The sequence below is a fragment of the Syngnathoides biaculeatus genome, chromosome 2, assembly GCF_019802595.1.
Source record: "Syngnathoides biaculeatus isolate LvHL_M chromosome 2, ASM1980259v1, whole genome shotgun sequence".
NCBI classification, from domain to species: domain Eukaryota; kingdom Metazoa; phylum Chordata; class Actinopteri; order Syngnathiformes; family Syngnathidae; genus Syngnathoides; species Syngnathoides biaculeatus.
This window is the reverse complement of record NC_084641.1, coordinates 43,838,275-43,856,787: the sequence shown is the minus strand read 5'-3', so window position 1 is coordinate 43,856,787 and position 18,513 is coordinate 43,838,275. Positions and strand designations below refer to the sequence as shown.

The 18,513-nt window shown below is 48.4% G+C and overlaps 1 protein-coding gene across 1 annotated transcript; it reads right to left on the bottom strand.

Moving 5' to 3' along the window:
- Window positions 1-13,089: 13,089 nt before the first annotated feature.
- Window positions 13,090-18,448, bottom strand: cbx5 (chromobox homolog 5 (HP1 alpha homolog, Drosophila)). Its single transcript, XM_061807094.1, has 5 exons — window positions 17,865-18,448; window positions 17,302-17,493; window positions 16,347-16,569; window positions 16,135-16,235; window positions 13,090-14,113 (listed from the first exon to the last, which is right to left on the bottom strand). The coding sequence occupies exons 2-5, from the start codon at window positions 17,430-17,432 to the stop codon at window positions 13,972-13,974; spliced, it is 597 nt and encodes a 198-aa protein (XP_061663078.1). The 5' UTR covers window positions 17,433-17,493; window positions 17,865-18,448; the 3' UTR covers window positions 13,090-13,971.
- Between the last annotated feature and the right edge of the window lie 65 nt (window positions 18,449-18,513).

Here is an 18,513-nt window from a genome sequence, read left to right as displayed (position 1 = left end):
GGACACGAAAAAAAATGAAGGTATGTATTTCTTTCGGCTTGTCCCGTTAGGGGTCGCCACAACGCATCATCTCATATTTGTCAGGCACAGTTTTTTTTTTTACGCCGGATGCCCTTCCTGACGCGACCCCCCCCCCCCGTCAAGTCCAGCATTGAGAAAGAATGCGGCTGATGTCGCCCTCTGCTGGCGAGGAAGGAGCACAGCAGCGCGTCGGCGTCAAGTCCATCGGCGGCTGCCTTTGGGTTCGGTTCCATTCAGGCCGTCAGTGCGCATGCGCGGCCGTCGGCCGGGCAGTCCCTCCGGGAAGGGGGCGAACCTTCTGCGCACGCGCCTTGCTCGACCGGACTGCGGAAGGCACAAAAAGGCATCTTCTCGCGATAAAATGGAAAGAAAACGCCAACGACGCTGCATTCAAGCCGAAGGTGTGGCAGGAAAGGCAAAAAGGGAGCAAGCGGCAAAAAGATGCCATCGACACCTTTTTTGTTTTTTCATGATCGTCATTTCACCCAGAAGCACGCAAGCAGTTTGCGCGGTGGCCTCGCAGTTCTGAGGAAGGGGGTTCGAATCCCGGCCCCGCCTGGTCCGTCCGTGTGGAGTTTGCACGTCCTCCACGTGCCTGCGTGGCCCCTCCCCGGCCGCTCCAAAAAAAAAAAACAGTTGATGAAATGTCAATCATGTACATTTGTGGCTTCACCTGAGGCCCGAAGCCTTTGTGACTCGTTGGCCGAGTGCTTGTCCGACCCCCCGGGGGGGGGTCCTTCCTCCACGGCTCAGGCGATCTTTCTGCTGTCCTTATATGGTCCTTCCCTCCGTTTTGCCGTTTTAGAGCGCCGGGGGGGGATGAAAAAAATAAAATGAATGTGGCAAAATAAAGTAAAAAGGTGGCAGAATCTGATTGGCCGGCGTCATCGGCCCAAAAATCCAAACTCCAAAAAGATGCATTCAAGTCATGTGTCGTGCGTGATAAAACCCGAACCCCGTCCTGCATCCTAGCACGGCTCGCGGTTCCCACATCTGCCTCGTGGTTTGAACCCCCCCCCCCCCCAATGGAAGGAGCACTTTAAAGCTGATCCTAATTGTGTGACGGCAAGGTTCTACATTGTACATATCAGCCACCCCCCCCCCCGCAAAAAAAAAACAAAGTCATTTCTGTAATCCAACAAGCACAAGTTCAAGCGTCATTTTGATTTTTATGGCTCCGCCAGCTTGGATTTATGGCGGGGGGGGGGGGGGAACCAGAAGCAGCAGGTGACGGAAAATGTAGGTCGGCGGTGGGGGGGGGGGGGGGGAATTCCGGCGAGCTGGTAAGTGGGCCCAGTGGGTCGCACTGTCATTTCCTGTTTGTCTGGCCCTTTCCTAGCGGTTCCGAGGTGGGCGGGCCAGCCAGCCAGAACTGCTCGATCCAAATAGGAACCAGATGAGCCGTCGCGTCGGCGCTCCTCATCGCCGAGGCAACACATCTGAGGTGGATTTGTGCGGGGGGCTGCTCTTCTCATTTGATGCTTTCGAAATCCCACCGGCCCCGAGAAGAAGATTTCAACGCGCAGTCGTACCGCTGCCTTGCTTACGGTTGCGCTAGGGGCGCCTCGGGCCTGACACGCAAGGAAAAAGCCCGTCCACGTGCGTTGTCCTCCCTTCTAAACGGAACCAGGTGTGCACATGCTGCACTAAAAAGGCTCAAAAGTGGAAAGACACGACCTGGCGCTTTCTTCTTCTTCCCAGAAAGCCGAATCCACAAATTTGCCGTCGAGGGAATTGCAAGTGACGAGAAACGAAGCCGTTTTCTGAGCCGCTTATCCTCGCAAGTGTGGCAACCCAGCCGAGAGGCTGGCGGCCAATCGCAGGGCACGCGGACCCAAACGACCAATTTGGCTCTGTCAAGCAAAGGGGGTTGCGGGAGGAAAAGGCACTTCCCGGGGAAAAGCCACGCGGGCACGGGGGGGAGAACGTGCAAGGTCCACGTAGCCGGGATTTGAACCCCGGTCCTCACAACTGTGAGCCGCGCGCCCCATCCAGTTGCATCTGTTGTGTGTTGTCTGAGAGTGGGGGCAGAAGGGCCACTGCCCCCCCCCCACCCCCCGCACGGTGCCCCACGTGTAATCAAAGGTAATCAATAGGAGCCAATTTTCTCGTGGCAGAATTTGCGATGATACTTTGGATTCTTTCAATGAAATTTTGGGGCAATATCAGAATTTCCACATTCACCAGTTCGTACTTGAGTGCTTTTTCCTGAATCCTGAATTTCTTTATTTTTTCAGTTGGACAACTTTTGATTGTATCTCCTTGACGCAGTAACGTAAACGTTGAACATGAGTCCGAGTGGACCGGACCGGCCTCGTAAATCGGCTCCGAGATGCTTCGACGTTTTTGAGCTCCTCCAATCCAAGGAAAGAGAAACGTCGCGTTTATTTCTGTCCAGCAGTTGAGACGAAGGACGGAATGTTTAGACGAGAAGTGCCGCACGTGCGCGACAGAACCCGAGCGCGAAGCTCCGTATGGTCGGCGTGGGCTCGGCCCCCTCCGTTTTATTACAAACGTCTTTGCTTCTGATCAGCGTAATGGACCCGACCGTGAGCGGCGGAAACGTTTTGAACGCGTGTGTGTGGGCGTATATTGTAAATATACGCGGTATGTACACACACGCACACGTACACAGGTGGAGACGCGGATGGTTTTTCTTCATCCTGCGTCGTGCGTCGGCTTTCTCAAGTATTTGTCGAGCCTTTCCGAGCCGCTAAAAGTGATGACATCTCCGCGTTAGCGGACGCTTATCGAGGCGACCCGAGCGTCGCCAGCATTCGGCCATCGCTTACGAGTACAAAATGGGCCCGGAGACGAGACGTCGAGTGATTCCGCCAAAACGTGTGGACAATTTGACGGTGGCCAGATGTGCTTTTCCCCTCATTTGAGCCGCCAGACTTTTGGCACTCGGGCATCTTAGGAGAAGCGGAACATTCGCGTTTACGGCGTTACGACGACAAAGCGCCGGTCAGCCTGGCCGAAAGCCGAGCTCCCAACGTGTCTGGACCTCGCGCTAATGGATTAGCGCTCGCCACGCACGCGGTCGCACGGGGGAACTCGAGACCGCTTTTAATGACACAGGCCGCCAACGCGTCGCCATCGTAAATTCGAGGAGAGGGGGGGGGGGGGGCTTCGCATTGGCCGACCTCGCGTCTTGGCTGCCTTTGATTGGTCACTTGGGGGCCCAACCCAAAGTCATTTCCACCAGTTTCAGCAAACATTCGTGAAACCATTTTTAGACGTTGGCCTTCCCCTCGTCGAGTGAGCAAAATTCATCAGCGACAATTTGGAGTATTTATGTCGAGCCTCACCCAAAAAGTGTCATTTCGGGACGTCGCCCTGAGTCCATCCATCCATCTTCTGAGCCGCTTATCCTCACGGGGGTCGCAGGAGCGCAGCTGTCACCGGCAGGAGGCGGGGTACACCCCGAACCGGTCGCCAGCCAATCGCGGGGCACATAGAAACAAACAACCAATCGCGCTGGCAATCACAACGTCGGGGCCTCAAATGAATGTCGCACGTTTTGGGGAGATGCGGGGGGGGGGGGGGGGGAAGCTGAGTGCCACCCGGAGAAAAGCCACGCAGGCACGGCGAGAAGATGCAAACTCCACACAGGCGGGTCCGGGATTGAACCCGGGACCTCAGAACTGTGAGGCCAACAAGTCCTTACTGCGTCTTTGCATGTGACGAGCGAATAACTTTTCAATACGATTGGTCAGAACGTTCATCCGCACTTGTTCCATTTCAGCATGAAATCCATCTTTAGGATGCAAAGCAATAGTTGGTCACTGTCCATTTTTCCTCCTCCGACACCGACAGAAAATCTTACATAGTTTCATTCAGCTGCTGCTGCTGTTGTGCTTTTGTCACTTGGTCACCGTTAGACGGTTGAAACCTTTTGAATTTCGTTTCTTTCTTCTTTTCGCCGCTTCATCCTAACTTTGTTTTCTTCCTAAATCAAGTTTGAAAATGCGCAGTAAAGCCGATGAAAAGGGAAAGGGAAGGGGGGCCTCTTTGAAGTACAAAACAGCCTTCACGAATGCCCGAGCGTTTCAATGTTTTGAAGTGCCTCAAATCACAACCGCCCAAGACCTGATCCGTGGCACGTCACGTCCCCATTTGCCCGATTTGTGGCTCGACGTCCTCCGGCGTGTGGTCAACGGCGGGATTTTGTTGCCGGTGGTTGTTGCCTGGCGCCGTTTGTGAAATAAGCGTCCCGCACGCCAGTTGGCAAAAGAGCTCAATTCTTTTTTTTTTTTTTGAACGTGCACACGAGTGCGATGAAACAGCCTCGCACAAGATTGGCCAGTCTGCTCTGCTCATTTGCATCTGAAAATGAAGAGGACACAACCGGGGTCCAAATTCCGCTGAGGGAGGGCAAAACGCCGCTTTGAAAGGGAAGGTGAAGGAGACTGGAGCAGACGTCCCCAAAAGCTTATTTTCGCCGGTTCTGCGGTTCTGGTTCTACGCCCAACTGCAAGTCGAGGACGCCTTTTGGATGAAAGGTCCACTTGCCCCAATTCGCAGATCGTCACGAACCGGACGATGACTGACAGTCGACGCCGACTTTCCAACAACCTCTTTGTCGTCTTCATTTCTCTTGTTGTTGTTTTTTTACTTTCTTGGCTTTCACGAGCAATAAACGGGCAGCACGTTCATTTGTGTCGTCCCCCTCGCGTGGCAACCGTTTTTTTAGGCACAGCAAGGCGGAGGCCGCTGTTTTGCAACACTTTTCAGTCTAATGCGCGTTTCCCAACGTCCTCGTCTCCGTTTGGCAGCAGGCGACAAGGAGCTCGTGTCGTTTGTGCAATTCCAAAGCATTCATTCAAGATGCTTTTGCATTTTATCGGAATCGTGCAGTAAATAAGAGTTGGGCTCGGATGGCGAAATTCTACGCGGCGGTTTGGCGGATCCGCAGCACATTTCACACATTTTGACACTAATGGAGGCATTCATTTCTGATCCTCGGGCTGCTGTCCTGCCAGTCATTAGGCCCAATTATGCCAGCGGGTGATTTATGGGGCTCGTATTTAGCAACCGTCGTCAGCGGTGAAAAAGCGGCAAGCGCGCAAAGGTTATGGCGCTGGAATTTGTAATCCAATTATCTCCCACTGAATAAAACACTGCTGGGGTTTGCTGTGACTGTGCGACGGCCTTCGTGGAGTGGACTTACTTAATACTGTACTGCCCCGCCCCCCGTCCCCCCACCCCCGAGCCCCCGCCCTCTCTCTCTCTCTCTCTCTCTCTCTCTCTCTTTCTTTCTTTCTTTCCGCAAATGAATTTATAGTCTAATTACTGGACAAGCCTCCGGATATGAAGGAACACAAATCACGGCTCCTTAGCAGACGGCAGAAAAATGGCGCAGGATAATTGAAAATCTAGAAATGGATCAATATTTAGAAGCCCAAGGTTACGTGAAGTGTGACATCACAATTCAAATGGAAATATGATACATTTAAAGCGCTTGCTCTCATCTGATGTTGTCGGGCTGGACATTCCTTTGGAGGAGGCCTCCGCCCCCCGCCCCCTGCCCCCCGCCCCCACAAAGTCCAGGTTCTGAAACGCACGTTTGGAACACGTGCCGCACGCGTACGCCTCGCTGGTAAAAGATGTGGCGTTTCGGTTTCACGCGAGCACCTTTGGCCGCGTCTGCACGCTCAAACAAACACTGAACGGGTCCGGCGGTCTCCCCCCTGTGACGGGGTGCCAAAAAGGCTGCGCGAGGCCCGAGCGCCGCCCGGCCGGGGCATTTACCCCGGGCCCGTTAAAAATGATATCAGCTCATAGAGGGCAAGCATTAGCATTTGCATTTTATTGGAAGCGCTGAGATTTAGAGCGGCGGGCGGGCGGATATATCAGCTCGGAGCAGGCAGAATTAGTTAACAATGCATTACCTGCCTTTTATGGCAGCTATAACTCTTTTCCCTTGCTGGAGAGAAGAGATGAGGGAGTGGGGGGGGGTGGGGGGAGTGGTCTCTCTCTCTCTCTCTCTCTCTGTTGGTAAAAGGGGGAGCAGAGCCAGGAGAGGCTGGGGGGTGGGGGTGGGGGGGGCACGCCAGGCATTTGGAATCAACCAGCTTTGTCTGTGGTGCTTTACTGCACATTAAGTGTGATAACCGCCACCCAAATTAGAGGCGTGGCGATCACCTTCACACAGTTGAGTGCGCCAGTCATCGCCGCGGCGCTTTATAGCAGCAAGCAACAAGCTAATGGACGGGGGGATCACAGCTGTGGGGCAGCCACATCACACGTGGATGAGCGTCGAACATCGAGCAGCGACCGCCGTCCTTTGCTTTGATGCACAAAATGGCGCTTTGCGTGGCAGCCAGGGACCAATTGTGCGCCCCTGTTTTTTTTTTTTTTCTGCTCTGGACCCCCCCCCCACCACCACCACCACCACCACCACCGCGCCACGTCGCGCCGATTAGGCCCTCTGCAGCAGTCGTTCCCCTCACCACAGCTGCACAGTAGCTCCCCCAACACTCATTTGGCGTAATGTGCTGCAGGAGGACCCTCCTGTGCCCCGTGGAACTCATTTTGGGGGTGGGGGTGAAGCGCAGAGGCTGCCGTGAAACCCAATCGGAGGCAAGAAGCACGTCGACGCGTCTGAATGGTCTTTCTTCAGGCGACCACGATGAGCGTGTCGGCAACCACCACCGGCATCGCGTTTTGCGAATTGCGACGCGAGGCGGACCTTTGGGACGAGGTCCGGCGTCACCGTCCGAAGCGAGGAAGACGGAAAAAGAACTTACGGCCGCGTCCGGACACGTCGGCAAATACACCTGGAAAATGACAAACAACAACTACAATTATGTGGACTCGGACATTTTGAAGAAAAATAATGTCACGGCGCTCCAGTGAATTCAACAGCACGTTTATTTTGGCTGTACTTTGCCGACGTGGAAAACTGCAAGACGCGAAGCGCATTCAACGACGTGTCGTGACTACATTTAGAATTCTCGGCTTGGAATTTGAATTGCAGATGTCTGCAACGTCATTGTGGCAAATGGGGATATCTGTAATCCAGTTTTGAGACGCGGAAACTGGATTTTGCCACCGTTGCCGTAAATGCTGAAGACGGACAAGTGAAATGCGTTAGCGGGTCGGAGAAATCCGAACTCCGGTTTCAGACATGTACAGCTCACTAAGACATTCCGGTCAAATTGGATTCAGGACATCTGAAAAGCGACACAAAACTATCCTTCGTCGAGGCGAATTCATTCTGACTCGTCAGTGTCAAATCGTACATATCTCAAACTGGAATTATCGCAATCTGCGACTCGGCTGCAGATATTCGCGATATCAGCAGCTGAATTGTGGAAAGTGAAATGAAAAACCACCAAAGTGGTCACATCTGAAATGTAGGAAGAATATGGAATAACACATACAGAACATCTTCAAGAGTAGCCAAGACCGAATTACAGTTGCTTCGAACTGGTTGGTTACGTTTCGCCCTTAATTTGACAATCATGTCTTTTGATTGTGATAGAGAGAGCGAGAGAGAGAGAGAGAGAGAGAGAGAGAGAGAAGTGGACTATCAGTCCAACGGGTATCCCAACTGCTCTAAATGTTAGACGTCTACATCCTTTGCACAACTGTGAGTTTAAAAAAAAAAAAATTAAAAAGTTCCCCGTCCATTGATTGTATTGTTTTCGTACTCAACATGTATGTCGTACTGGGGGAGGGGGCGGGGGAGGAGGAGGGGGGGGGGTGTTTCCAACTACCAGAGACAAATTCCTTTTGCATTGTTTACATACTTGGCCGGTAAAGCTGATTCTGAAATAGGTCCAGAGGGAACAAAGCAGCCCAAGAGCATCATCCTACCACCACCACCACATTTGTCAGATTTTTTTTTTTTTTTGTGCAAAGGTAAAATGAACGTTTGTGTTCTTTTAGCTTTGGAACCTTGCCTTGACTGCCAGTTTTGCTGATTGTCGAGTCATGAAACTGACCTTAACTGAGGCAAGGGAGGTCTGCAGTTCTTTAAATGTTGTCCTGGGTTTTTTTTTTGTGACCTCCTGGATGACTGTCGGAGCATCCTTGTAGGCCGGCCGCTCCTGGGAAACTTCACCACCGTTCCATATTTTTTGCAATGGAAGATAATGGCTCTGACCGTAGTTTGGTGGAGTCCTAAAGCTTTAGAAATCCCTTTCTAACCATTTCCAGACTCAACGACATTAAGTGTTTTGTTTCTTGTCTGTTCAGAATCAGCATACCTGGCCAAGTGTGTGAAAACACACAAGGAAATTTTCTCTGGCAGTCGGTGCAGCCCTGGTAGGATATTCCGAACAAAGAAGAACAAAGAACAAGAGAGAACTATTCCTTATAAGAGTCACAGATGCGCAAGATGTAAAGTCTTTTTCATGTAGAACAGGTAGGAGATAAGCTTCCCGGACACCTCCCTGGTGAGGTGTTCTGGGCACATCCCAACGGAAGGAAACGCCAGAGACAACTCAGGACACGCCAGATGAGAGGCTACGTCTACGTCGACGTCTCTCATCTGGCTACTGCCCCCGCGAGCCGACCTCAGATAAGTAGTAGAAGATGGATGGATGGATGGATGGATGGTAGAGTTGACGCCATTTCAGTATCTTGTCTGACCAATTCAGCACATAACTGAGATGAAGATTAATTCGTTTCACCAGCAAGAACTGGGCTACTTTTTAAAGTTCGCGTGAGGTTTCATCGTGACACAAGTTAAATGTTGCAGTTGTCGCCGTCACTGATCTTTGAGTTGAAAATTCCTCACCTGTTTGTCTTTTGTGCATTGCTTTCCATCTGGATCGGTTAACCTTCCCATATTAATGAGTTTTGACACTACGGGGGGCTGTGGCCCATTGGCTAAGGTCCTTGCCTGCTAATGTGGGGGGTGCAGGTTCAAGACCGCAACGGGACCATGCCCGAGACTGGTGGCTGTGGTGTCCTTGAGCAAGACACTGATACCTTGAACTGCTCCACTGGCAAGTGTGTGCGTGTCTGCTGTGATGGGCGAAATACTGAGAAGAAATTTTGTGTCTGCGTGGTCGTGACAACAAAGGTGCTTTTTCTTCTTCTTCTTGGACGGTATGTATTTGTCCACAGTTTTGTGGCGCCCCCTTACCGTGCACTTATACGGACGGGTGAGCCGGCCCCGCTCGTCATGCCATAAAGAACGCAGGCATCTTCCTCATTTTGACATTTAGCTACAGAGGAATGATTCCCTGTTCATGCTCGTTTTGCCCCTCTACATGTGTTGCCGCCACACATGAGCGGCAGACCTCGCCTCTCCCCCCCCCCCCCTCCCCCCCACCTGCCAGCCAGGGCTTGTCAGCAGACAGTTCCAAGCTCCATAAAGCAGCCTTCTGCTTCATCCCTTTGCCCAGCTTAATGGTCCCTGGGGGTGGAAATTTACTAGTGACCTTTGCGTTGCGGTTACAGTGTAACCCTTTTTTTTTTTTCCGCTCAGGAGATTCCGTCACTTTCGATGCACGAAGGAGGGCTTAAGAGTCAGGAAAGAAGGCAGCAAGGGAAATGTCGGGAGACTGACGGGTGGGAACCAAAAACCAGTATTTGTGGACGTTGAAATTCCAATATAAATTTGAATTTCCGTGAGATTTGGCTGTGCTTTGTGGGAAAAGTCACGGGTTAAAATTACTCATCTCCGACACACACTAATATTTTTAAGACCAGTCAGTGATTCTCAACTGGTGGGGCAGGAAGCAAATGTGGGTGACAGACAGGTATGGGGAAATAAAATAAAAAAAGAATCACAAGTCACCACCAAAATTGTATTACACGAGCACTTTAAGTACTGCGGTAAGATTTTTTTTTTTACTTGGTACAAGTAGTTAGCGATTTTCTGTTTTTCATTGGATTGCAATGTATTTGTGGCCAAGAAGTATTTTTTTCACAAAAAGTATTGTGACTTTATTAGCGCTTTAATGTAGGCCGGTGATTGACGGTGCCGCGCTCTGGCTCACAAAAATTTGGGCTAAGTTATGCTGTGAAATATTTGATGTGCAAGCGGCGCTTGCCTTTTAGTTACAAAGTAATATTTTCACATGAATGCAATCAGAAACATGACAAAACTTCCAGTGGGCACCCGTTTCACCCCAACACAAAACATCTGTTTTTTTTTTTTTTTATCTGGATCATAACCCAAACATTTGAAACTGAGATGATTTGGTCCGCATCCTTCCTTTACCCATGAATAAAAGTACTGATGCCGGACTTCCCTAAAAGGACATCGGTGGTGCCAAGGCCTTTTTTTTTTTTTTTTTTTGTCGCAGTCATTCTAAGCTTCTTAAGATCCTCGGAAAGGCACTATTATACGCATACAAATATCTATAGGAGGCTATTTTTTTTTTTTTTTTTAAATCAACATACTCTTTAAGGTGGGTCACAACTTGGTGACATGAGCAAATTGTGGGTGCCAGGGTGGCGAGCGTTGAGAACCTGCGGTTGGCACTATTCATGCACCTCAAAAGGCAGTCAGCACATGATCTAGACCAGCAGTCGGCAACCCGCGGCTCCGGAGCCTCATGCGGCTCTTTCATCCTTATAATGCGGCTCTGATTGGCTTGGGAAAATAAATTAGTAAAAAAAATTTTTTTGTATTTAATTGAAGTGCGTTTTATTTGTGTTAGTTTTTATATTATTTTAGTTCTAAATTTGAAGATTGTGATCTTGAAATATTAAAATATTAATTAAATTATTTGATATTATTTTTTCGTCGCTCAAAATAGACGTCACACTGCGGAAGCGGGTATACCCGCTGAAACGCCGTCTATTTTTAATGTTCAATAAAGGAAAAAAAAAAAAAAAACCGCCGTCTATTTTGAGCGACTTTCAAGCCCGGCAAAGCCAATGGAGAAACATGCTGCGGTAAAGTAGTACAAGTTTTTTTTTCTTCTTCATTTTAGATGTGCGGCTCCCAGTGTTTTCTTTTCCGTGGAAACCGGATTCAAATGGCGTCTAGATTCTAGACGGAAACATTCTTCAGAACTTTGTGGCAGTAGGCCTAAGCTGACGTAGGAAGAGCCACGTAAATATGTGGCCAACAGTGACATCTGCTGGTGGTACACACTAGTACCTGCTACTGCTGCTTTTTCAAACTTGTACAGTACAGTACAGAGTACACTGTGTGTGTGTGTGTGTGTGTATTTCTTTCGGCTTGTCCCTTTCGGGGTCGCCAGAGCGTGTCATCTCAGATGAACGCACACGTATACGTTTGGCACAATTTTGACGCCGGATGCCCTTCCTGACGCGAGCCTTCTCAGGGAGCGGAGAGCGGGAGTGGGATACGAACCCACAACCAAACCAATGCTCTCACCACTGAGCGACAGTTACAGGACTGTAACGCACTCGGCCGGGGGTCGCCAACCCGCGGCTCTTTCGTCCTGACGTTGCGGCGCCGCGTGGCTTGGAAAAATGAATAAGGATCCGCTTGGAGTCTACGGCATTTGTCTCATGTCTGCCTACCAAGTCAAAGTTTTGAAGTTCTTTCTTCAAACCTCGGGCATGTGCGGTGATTACCAATCGCCTTATTCTGAGACGTTTGACAGCACATTTGACAGCCGCTACGCACAGAAAGCCCAGCGACACCAAAACAGTACAATATCGCAATTTATTTAATTGTAATCTCGAAATACATAATAGCTGAAATTATGCATCACACTCCCAGACGGCAGCTGACAGGCTCTCCGGAAAGATGAAAGCGACTTACGACAGCGTCGATTTGCAGACGCTGTGCGCGGAGGTTCAAAAGCAGGTCAAATTAATATCCAGGCAGTTATTCTTCAAACATTTTCATTGTTCAGGGATATCGTGTCCCCTAGATTGGAAATACCCTCAGCAATGAGCAACAGTTTTTTGTTTGGGTTTGTTAGTTGCGTTTCTTCACCTCTCCAACAACAACAAACGGCTCGGTTCCACTCACGCCCCCCCCCCGCCCCCTCCACTCATAATTACAGAATTTTTTTTTTTTAATTCACGTCAAGGCTCCGCTTTTACGCTACAAAAGCAAAAACGATAATGGCTTCACGTTGGATCGATGGTCAATGTATACACACTTTAAATATTTGGAATTTCTTTTACACGTTAAAAGCTATTTGAATGATAATAAACATCAAGTTTACATATGTATAACCTAAGGTCAAGAAGTGTTGGCAGCTCCCAGTGTCGTCTTCCCCGTGGAAAACGGCTCGTCGAGTGTTCCGGGTTGCCGACCCCCGACTAGACTAGAACTCGAGGTTTCTTATTTAGATCTTCAGTCAAATTGACCCCTCCGTGGATATTGCGCAATCCGCGTCACTGACCAATCAGAGGCCAGAGATCTGCATAGACCAAAGCCCGTTTTTTGCTCCCGCCATTTTCTCTGACAACATTGAATGGTCCAGTGTAGGTTTAGTTAGCGTTTTATCGCGTATTTGGGTTCTTTAACAAATCGATATGGTTAAGAGGTGTAGTCACGGACTTTGTGATCGTGACGACGGGTATCCCGAAAGGCGAGTTGGTGGAGTTCCGCTCGTACCCGTTCCAAAACCGAAGACCCGGTACGAAAAATGCCTTCGATGGATCAAACTTTGTGGAAGACCGCGTCATCAACTGAATCCATCTAAAATCAACCGGAACACATATGTTTGCACCAAGGTATGCCCCATATTTGATTTTAAATACACGTCTCGTATAAATGAATGAGACGTTCTTCGCTCGCATAACATTGCGACGTGTGAATGATTGAATGAAATCAGAAGCATGGCGTCTTTCTCAGTTAAGAGTGTATTGTATTTAGAATCTATAATATATCGTTGATTTGAATGAAATCAAAAGCATGGAGTCGGTCTCAGTTCAGAATGTATTGTATTGCATTTGCCATTTTTACTGTTTGTCTTACGTCAGCGCACGTGGCGCGACGTCACCTCAGGGGGGCGTGGTTAAGTGTCCTGTACGGCGGGGTCAATTAGTCAGTTGACTATCACTATCTCATATTTTTGGCTCACCTGGAAAAGTGGAAAAAAAAAAAAAAAAAAAAAAACAAAACTGGAAGATTGACAAATAAAATTCAAACAGCAAATTCAACATCTAAACAATTTATTAAAGTACGTTGCCATACCTTGTTGTAACATCACAAAAGGAACGTCTCACTTCTTGTTTAAAAACTTTGCAATGTTAAAAAAAAATATATATATATGAAAAAAAAAACAAAAAAAAAAAACCTCACATCATAACTATTGTATGTTTCATTGCTACGTAAAATAAAGCTCAGTAAAAACATATTTGGCCCTAAAAACTATTTTGGAACACAAGACACCCACTTAAAATTGTCACCCATCTTGGATTAACATTTTTATCTGCGAAGATAAACTGACAGAAAGCACTGAAAAATGTTTGCTAATCAAAGGCAGAATGGGCCCGATTAGGAAACAATCGAGCGCTTCAAGTAAACGTAACAAAATGACCCACCCGTTCAGATTTGCGTGATTTCAGCACTAAAATTCAAAAAGGAAAACCGTAGGCTGGTCGTGAGCGATTTGACGAGTCTAGAAACGACGCGGTGGGACATTTGGAGCCACCAGGTGGCAGAGCACAAACCGATGGGGGCAGATTCTGCAGCTTCTCGTTAGAACGCCGTGCGCGTTGATGGCTTTCTCTTACTTACACCTGCTGACAAAAATACCCAAAAAAAAAACAAAAAACAAAAAAAAAAAAAACACGATGACGGTCTAAAGAGAGCGCTGGGTCGGGGCCCAGGGTCGGTCTGTCTTTCTGTGGGTCGGTCTGTCTGTCAGTGTGTGTCCACTGGATTAGCGTCTTTGTTGGACAAATGTACAGAGAGAGAGAGAGTTGTGTGTGTGTGTGTGTGTGTGAGATGTGGGCGGGGTAAAAATGTCTGACGCAAGCTTGTTTGTCCCTGTCGCGGAGAACTTTTCTTTTCCTTTCCTTTCCTTTGGAGGCCACCGACCAACTCGCTCATGCACTCACTGCGTCCTTCTCCTTCTTGTCGCCGTCTTCGTGCCAGGTGAGGCGTTCCTCGTAGAAGGCGATGACGATCTGCGGGCACTTGAGATTGGCGTCTTTAGCGAGCACCAGATCGGCCTCGTCGGAATCTTTCCTGAACGAGACCAAAAAAATAAATAACATTTGTTTGGATGGAGGTGCGCGTTCCCCCAAGAGATTCAAGTCCAAAATCAGTGCTTGTCGCCAACGTTACATAGCGCATGCAGTTGTTCAGCCAAGAGCTTTGACTGTCAGGCAAATATTTGATATCGGAGCACCGTAGGGTGTCAGTGAACGCAGAAGAACTCAAGCCGAACTTTGGAAGATAGTGAACAGCCCTTAAAAAAAAAAAAGTTTCACACTGTTGGAAGTTCCCCATCAAACTACCGCATGGACGGCTCCAGACGTGGATCCGAAAATGCCGTATTACGCTGCATTTTCAACGGCACCGGTCAGAACGCAATGACACGTCGTGGCGGGTGTCTGTGGCGTGATGCTCACAGTTGAAATTATTATTAGTATTTTTTTTGGGGGGGCTCAAGTGCCACTGCTGTGGCATCAGAGTGAATGTACAACAAAATATGTAATTTACCACGGACCCTTTTTGGCAACTGTTGGCAACCCAAATATTCAATTTCAAACAAACTTTTTCCAAATCGGGAAGGCTTCGGTGAAACTGACACGATCGCATACCCCCAACAAGGTTGAAAACGACAAAGAATTGCATGTTTATTTCGAAAAGCCAAGTAGCTTCCCCCAAAAGAAAAAGTCTGCAAGGTTTAATAATAACAAATAAAAAAAATATGGGGTGGCTGGAGCAGTTTTGTAACCCTTGAATAATAAATAAATATTTGTACAAACTCCAGAACATAGACATCCACACGTGTGTGCAGGAATTTTACTACAACTTACTAAGGGGCTACGACCATCTCCATCCCCACACAACTGAATTATAGCGCCCTCTGGTGGATCCCACTACACTGACCGTGGAAACGACCGAAGGAAGCGCCTCCCTTCCCGAAACTACAAGTCGACTGATCGACGCGATTGCCTGGCTACCACGACACCAATCAAACCAGGTGCCGCACAACCGCAATGACTTCAACCTGATGAACAAAGACTTGACCTTTGCATCATGTACAACATCTTAGGGGGTAACCTTGGTTCGTTTAAATAAAATGAAATCAGGGAGGGCGGAAAGGAAGAACATTCAAAGTATTTTATGGGACTGCAAGCGCAGGCGACGGAACAAAACCTTTTCTCTCGAGGAACCACTTTGTGAAAATCTTCTTCTTTTCCTTTCGGCTTGTCCCGTGAGGGGGTCGCCACAGCGTGTCTTCTGCATCTTCCTCTCTTAACACCCCAACTGCCCTCACCACATCCATAAACCTTCTCTTTGGGCTTCCTCTCTGTCGCTCTTTGGCCTGGCAGCTCCGTCCTCAGCACCCTTCCACCAATATAGTCACTCTCTCGCCTCTGAACACGTTCAAACCATCGCAGTCTGCTCTCTCGAATCTCGCCTCCAAAAATTGTGAAAATACAAAAATTAATATGTCAAACGTGTCGACGTCACCCGCGTCCTGACATTTGAAACAAAAAGCGCCGACCACCTTTGATAGAAAACCAAAATGGAAACGTTGGTTCCCGGGTCGACTTCGTTCCGATCGGCGGTCACCGAGCACGTCTGGCTAATCCCGGCTTCTCGTGTGTAGTTTGTACTCTCGAGGCTACTCTGGGTATTTCCCACATTTCAACAGCATGGATGTCATCGTCACTTAGGACCGAACTGTCCGGAGGCGTGAATGCGTCAAGTAATGCATATTTGCGTCCCCCGACGCGTACCCCAAACTCACACCAAATAGTCGAGTGGGTGGGATCTCTCACTCGGGATCGAAGGAAAATTGATCCCCACTGTCGCCCTCTCCTGTCTAACTGCCACTTGACCGGGGGGAGGGGGGGGGGTGGCTAAGACTTTTACAGCAGTGGACAAATGGTTTCAATCTACGAAATACTTTGCAGTGAAAGAAGTCAAAATGGAACATTAAAAAAAAAAAGGCAACGTGTGTTCAAATAGAGCAAATGATTTTGATCCACTTGTAAAAGTCTGACTACATTGAGCAAAGAAACGTAACGTACCATTTCATTAGGAACATCAAATCGCCACACGAGTCTGTCGCTCCAATGATTTTCTCGGGTTCGAGGCCCTTCTCAAAGCCGCGGGCCACTAGAATTTCCTCCTGAGACACACAAGCGACACGGGTCCTTTGCATGGAAACTACAATAACTTGGTTCTTTGAACTTACAGCGAGTTAAACAGAAATAGAAGTGAAGTCTGATGCGATTCTTACCTCCTTTTTCTTTTTGGGTTTGCTCCCACCCTCCTCATCATCGTCCGAGCCCCTCTTCTTTGAGCTACCGGAGTCTTTCGCACGTCCGGAGGGGGCTGTGCTGCTGGACTTGCTGCCTCCGCTACTTGGAGTGGAACTCCCACTTTTTTTGTAAGTCTTCATGAACTCCGAAATGAGCTCTGGGCAGTCCAGGTTCTTCTCGGGCTCCCATGTGTTGTGCTTTCTGAAAACAAAAAATCACAACGAGGGTGAGTCAGCGCCAATATAGACATTTTTTTTGGGGGGGGGGGGGCCTCAAACCACCCCCATCCTATTACAATTTATACTAAACGGCTCACAAATAAAAGTTGCTCATTTTCAAGAAACATCAAAATACATTCTTTTAAAGAGAAAGCCATAGGTTTAGTTTGGTCAATACATCGACTGTCTACTGATTTTAAAACCCAACAAGGTACAATTCATTTGAAAGCATTTTAAAATACACTCAATCATGATAAAGGTCAAACTGGGACACCCCCCCCCAAAAAAAAAAAACATGTAGCATGAGTTTTGTTCATTAAATATATATATATAGATTCCATGTCAGATTTATGTGGTATTACGTCACAATCATATCCGTTTTGATTGACCCAAAGCTAACGTAAGGAGTTATTTGTTTATTAGCATGCTGGTCACGTTTTTAAACTATAGGGCAGCATTTGAAGTCCTTTACTACTTTGGAGATGCCAATTTGGATTAATGCCCCCAAACTAACGATTTAGGCACCTTTTGCTTCAAAGAAAGAATGATTGAGTAGCTTCTTTCTCGACTTTCACACGTCTCGGCTAAGCTAACAATGAAGCATCCTAAAAGTGCGAGAGGACCTTTGCTCAGAAACTGGCCACTTTCAATCCCTTCAAGTGTTCTTTGTCGTATTAACAGTGCAGCAAGCAAGCAAGCAAGCAAGCAAACTTACTCTGAATATCCCTTCCACTTGAGAAAGAACTCGACCCTGCCTTTCACCACCCTCCTGTCCAGCACCTTTTCCACAACATACTCTTCTTCATCCGATGATGACGAGTCGTCTTCGCGAGACTTTTTGCCCATTGCAAAGCTGGTTTGACGGGGAGATTCGCACGACGCTATCGTTCCCTCGAAGGCGAAGTTTCTGAAAGAGAACGTTTCAATTGGAACATCACGAGCGGCTTACAAACAACTGGAGGAGGAAGGAGGGAGGAAAAAAAAAAAAAAAAAGGCCCCGTGTTGTTCTGCTTAGCGCAAAATGGGCTAACGCTGCTCCGGGGTGCTGTTGTTAAAACTACAAGCGTGCCTTTCTTTTCTCTGCTCAACACAATCATCTGAATAGGATCTAAAACGACAATGGACAATGTAAAACAAAGCTCACCATCCATTGCTAGTCGAAGCTAGCTAATCAATGGCAAAAGTGCTAACGCAGGTAGCCTGCACCGAAAGCTAACAAACGGAGCACGGCAAAAACATTGGCGTCCGTGCACCGGCGACGCTTACGAGTTTGCTTACCTTGCTGGCGCGATGAGCGACTGCTCCGACTGATTCCCGACTGTTTTGTTTGTTTTTCTGGGGCGGCTGAGCCTAGCCTAACTTAGCATGTAGCCTAGAGCACATAAAGGTAGCGTGCGTGCGTGCGCGCTCGCTTTGCTTGCTTGCTCGTGTGCGTGAAAAGCGCGCCTTAAAGGCTCACAATGAACGTATCCGCCCCTCACTCGCGCACTCACTCACACACACACACTCGCTCGCTCGGATTATTGTGACCTATATTTTCAAGCCACTTTATCGTCCATTTATTACCATCAGTCAAACCCTGGTGAGGAATGCGGCACACACACACACACACACACACACACAAAAAAAAGCGTACGCACTTTAGATATTACTGGGAATATGATGGTCAATTCCATCTGAACAATAGGTGCAGCTACGTGCATATCCGCAGCCCCCCACCCCCAGCTCCAAATAAATGCCTTTCCTCGCACCGCAATCGAAACGGATTTTACTCAGTTCAATGAATATGTGTTGATCTATGCACAACTGTCCGATGAAGTGAATCTTGCACAAAGCTGCCATTGAACGTAGTCGAGGATGCGCAGAATTTGGTGTCGGGAAGGTCCACGCCTACCTCTTTTCCGATTGGAGGTCGGTCATGATCGAC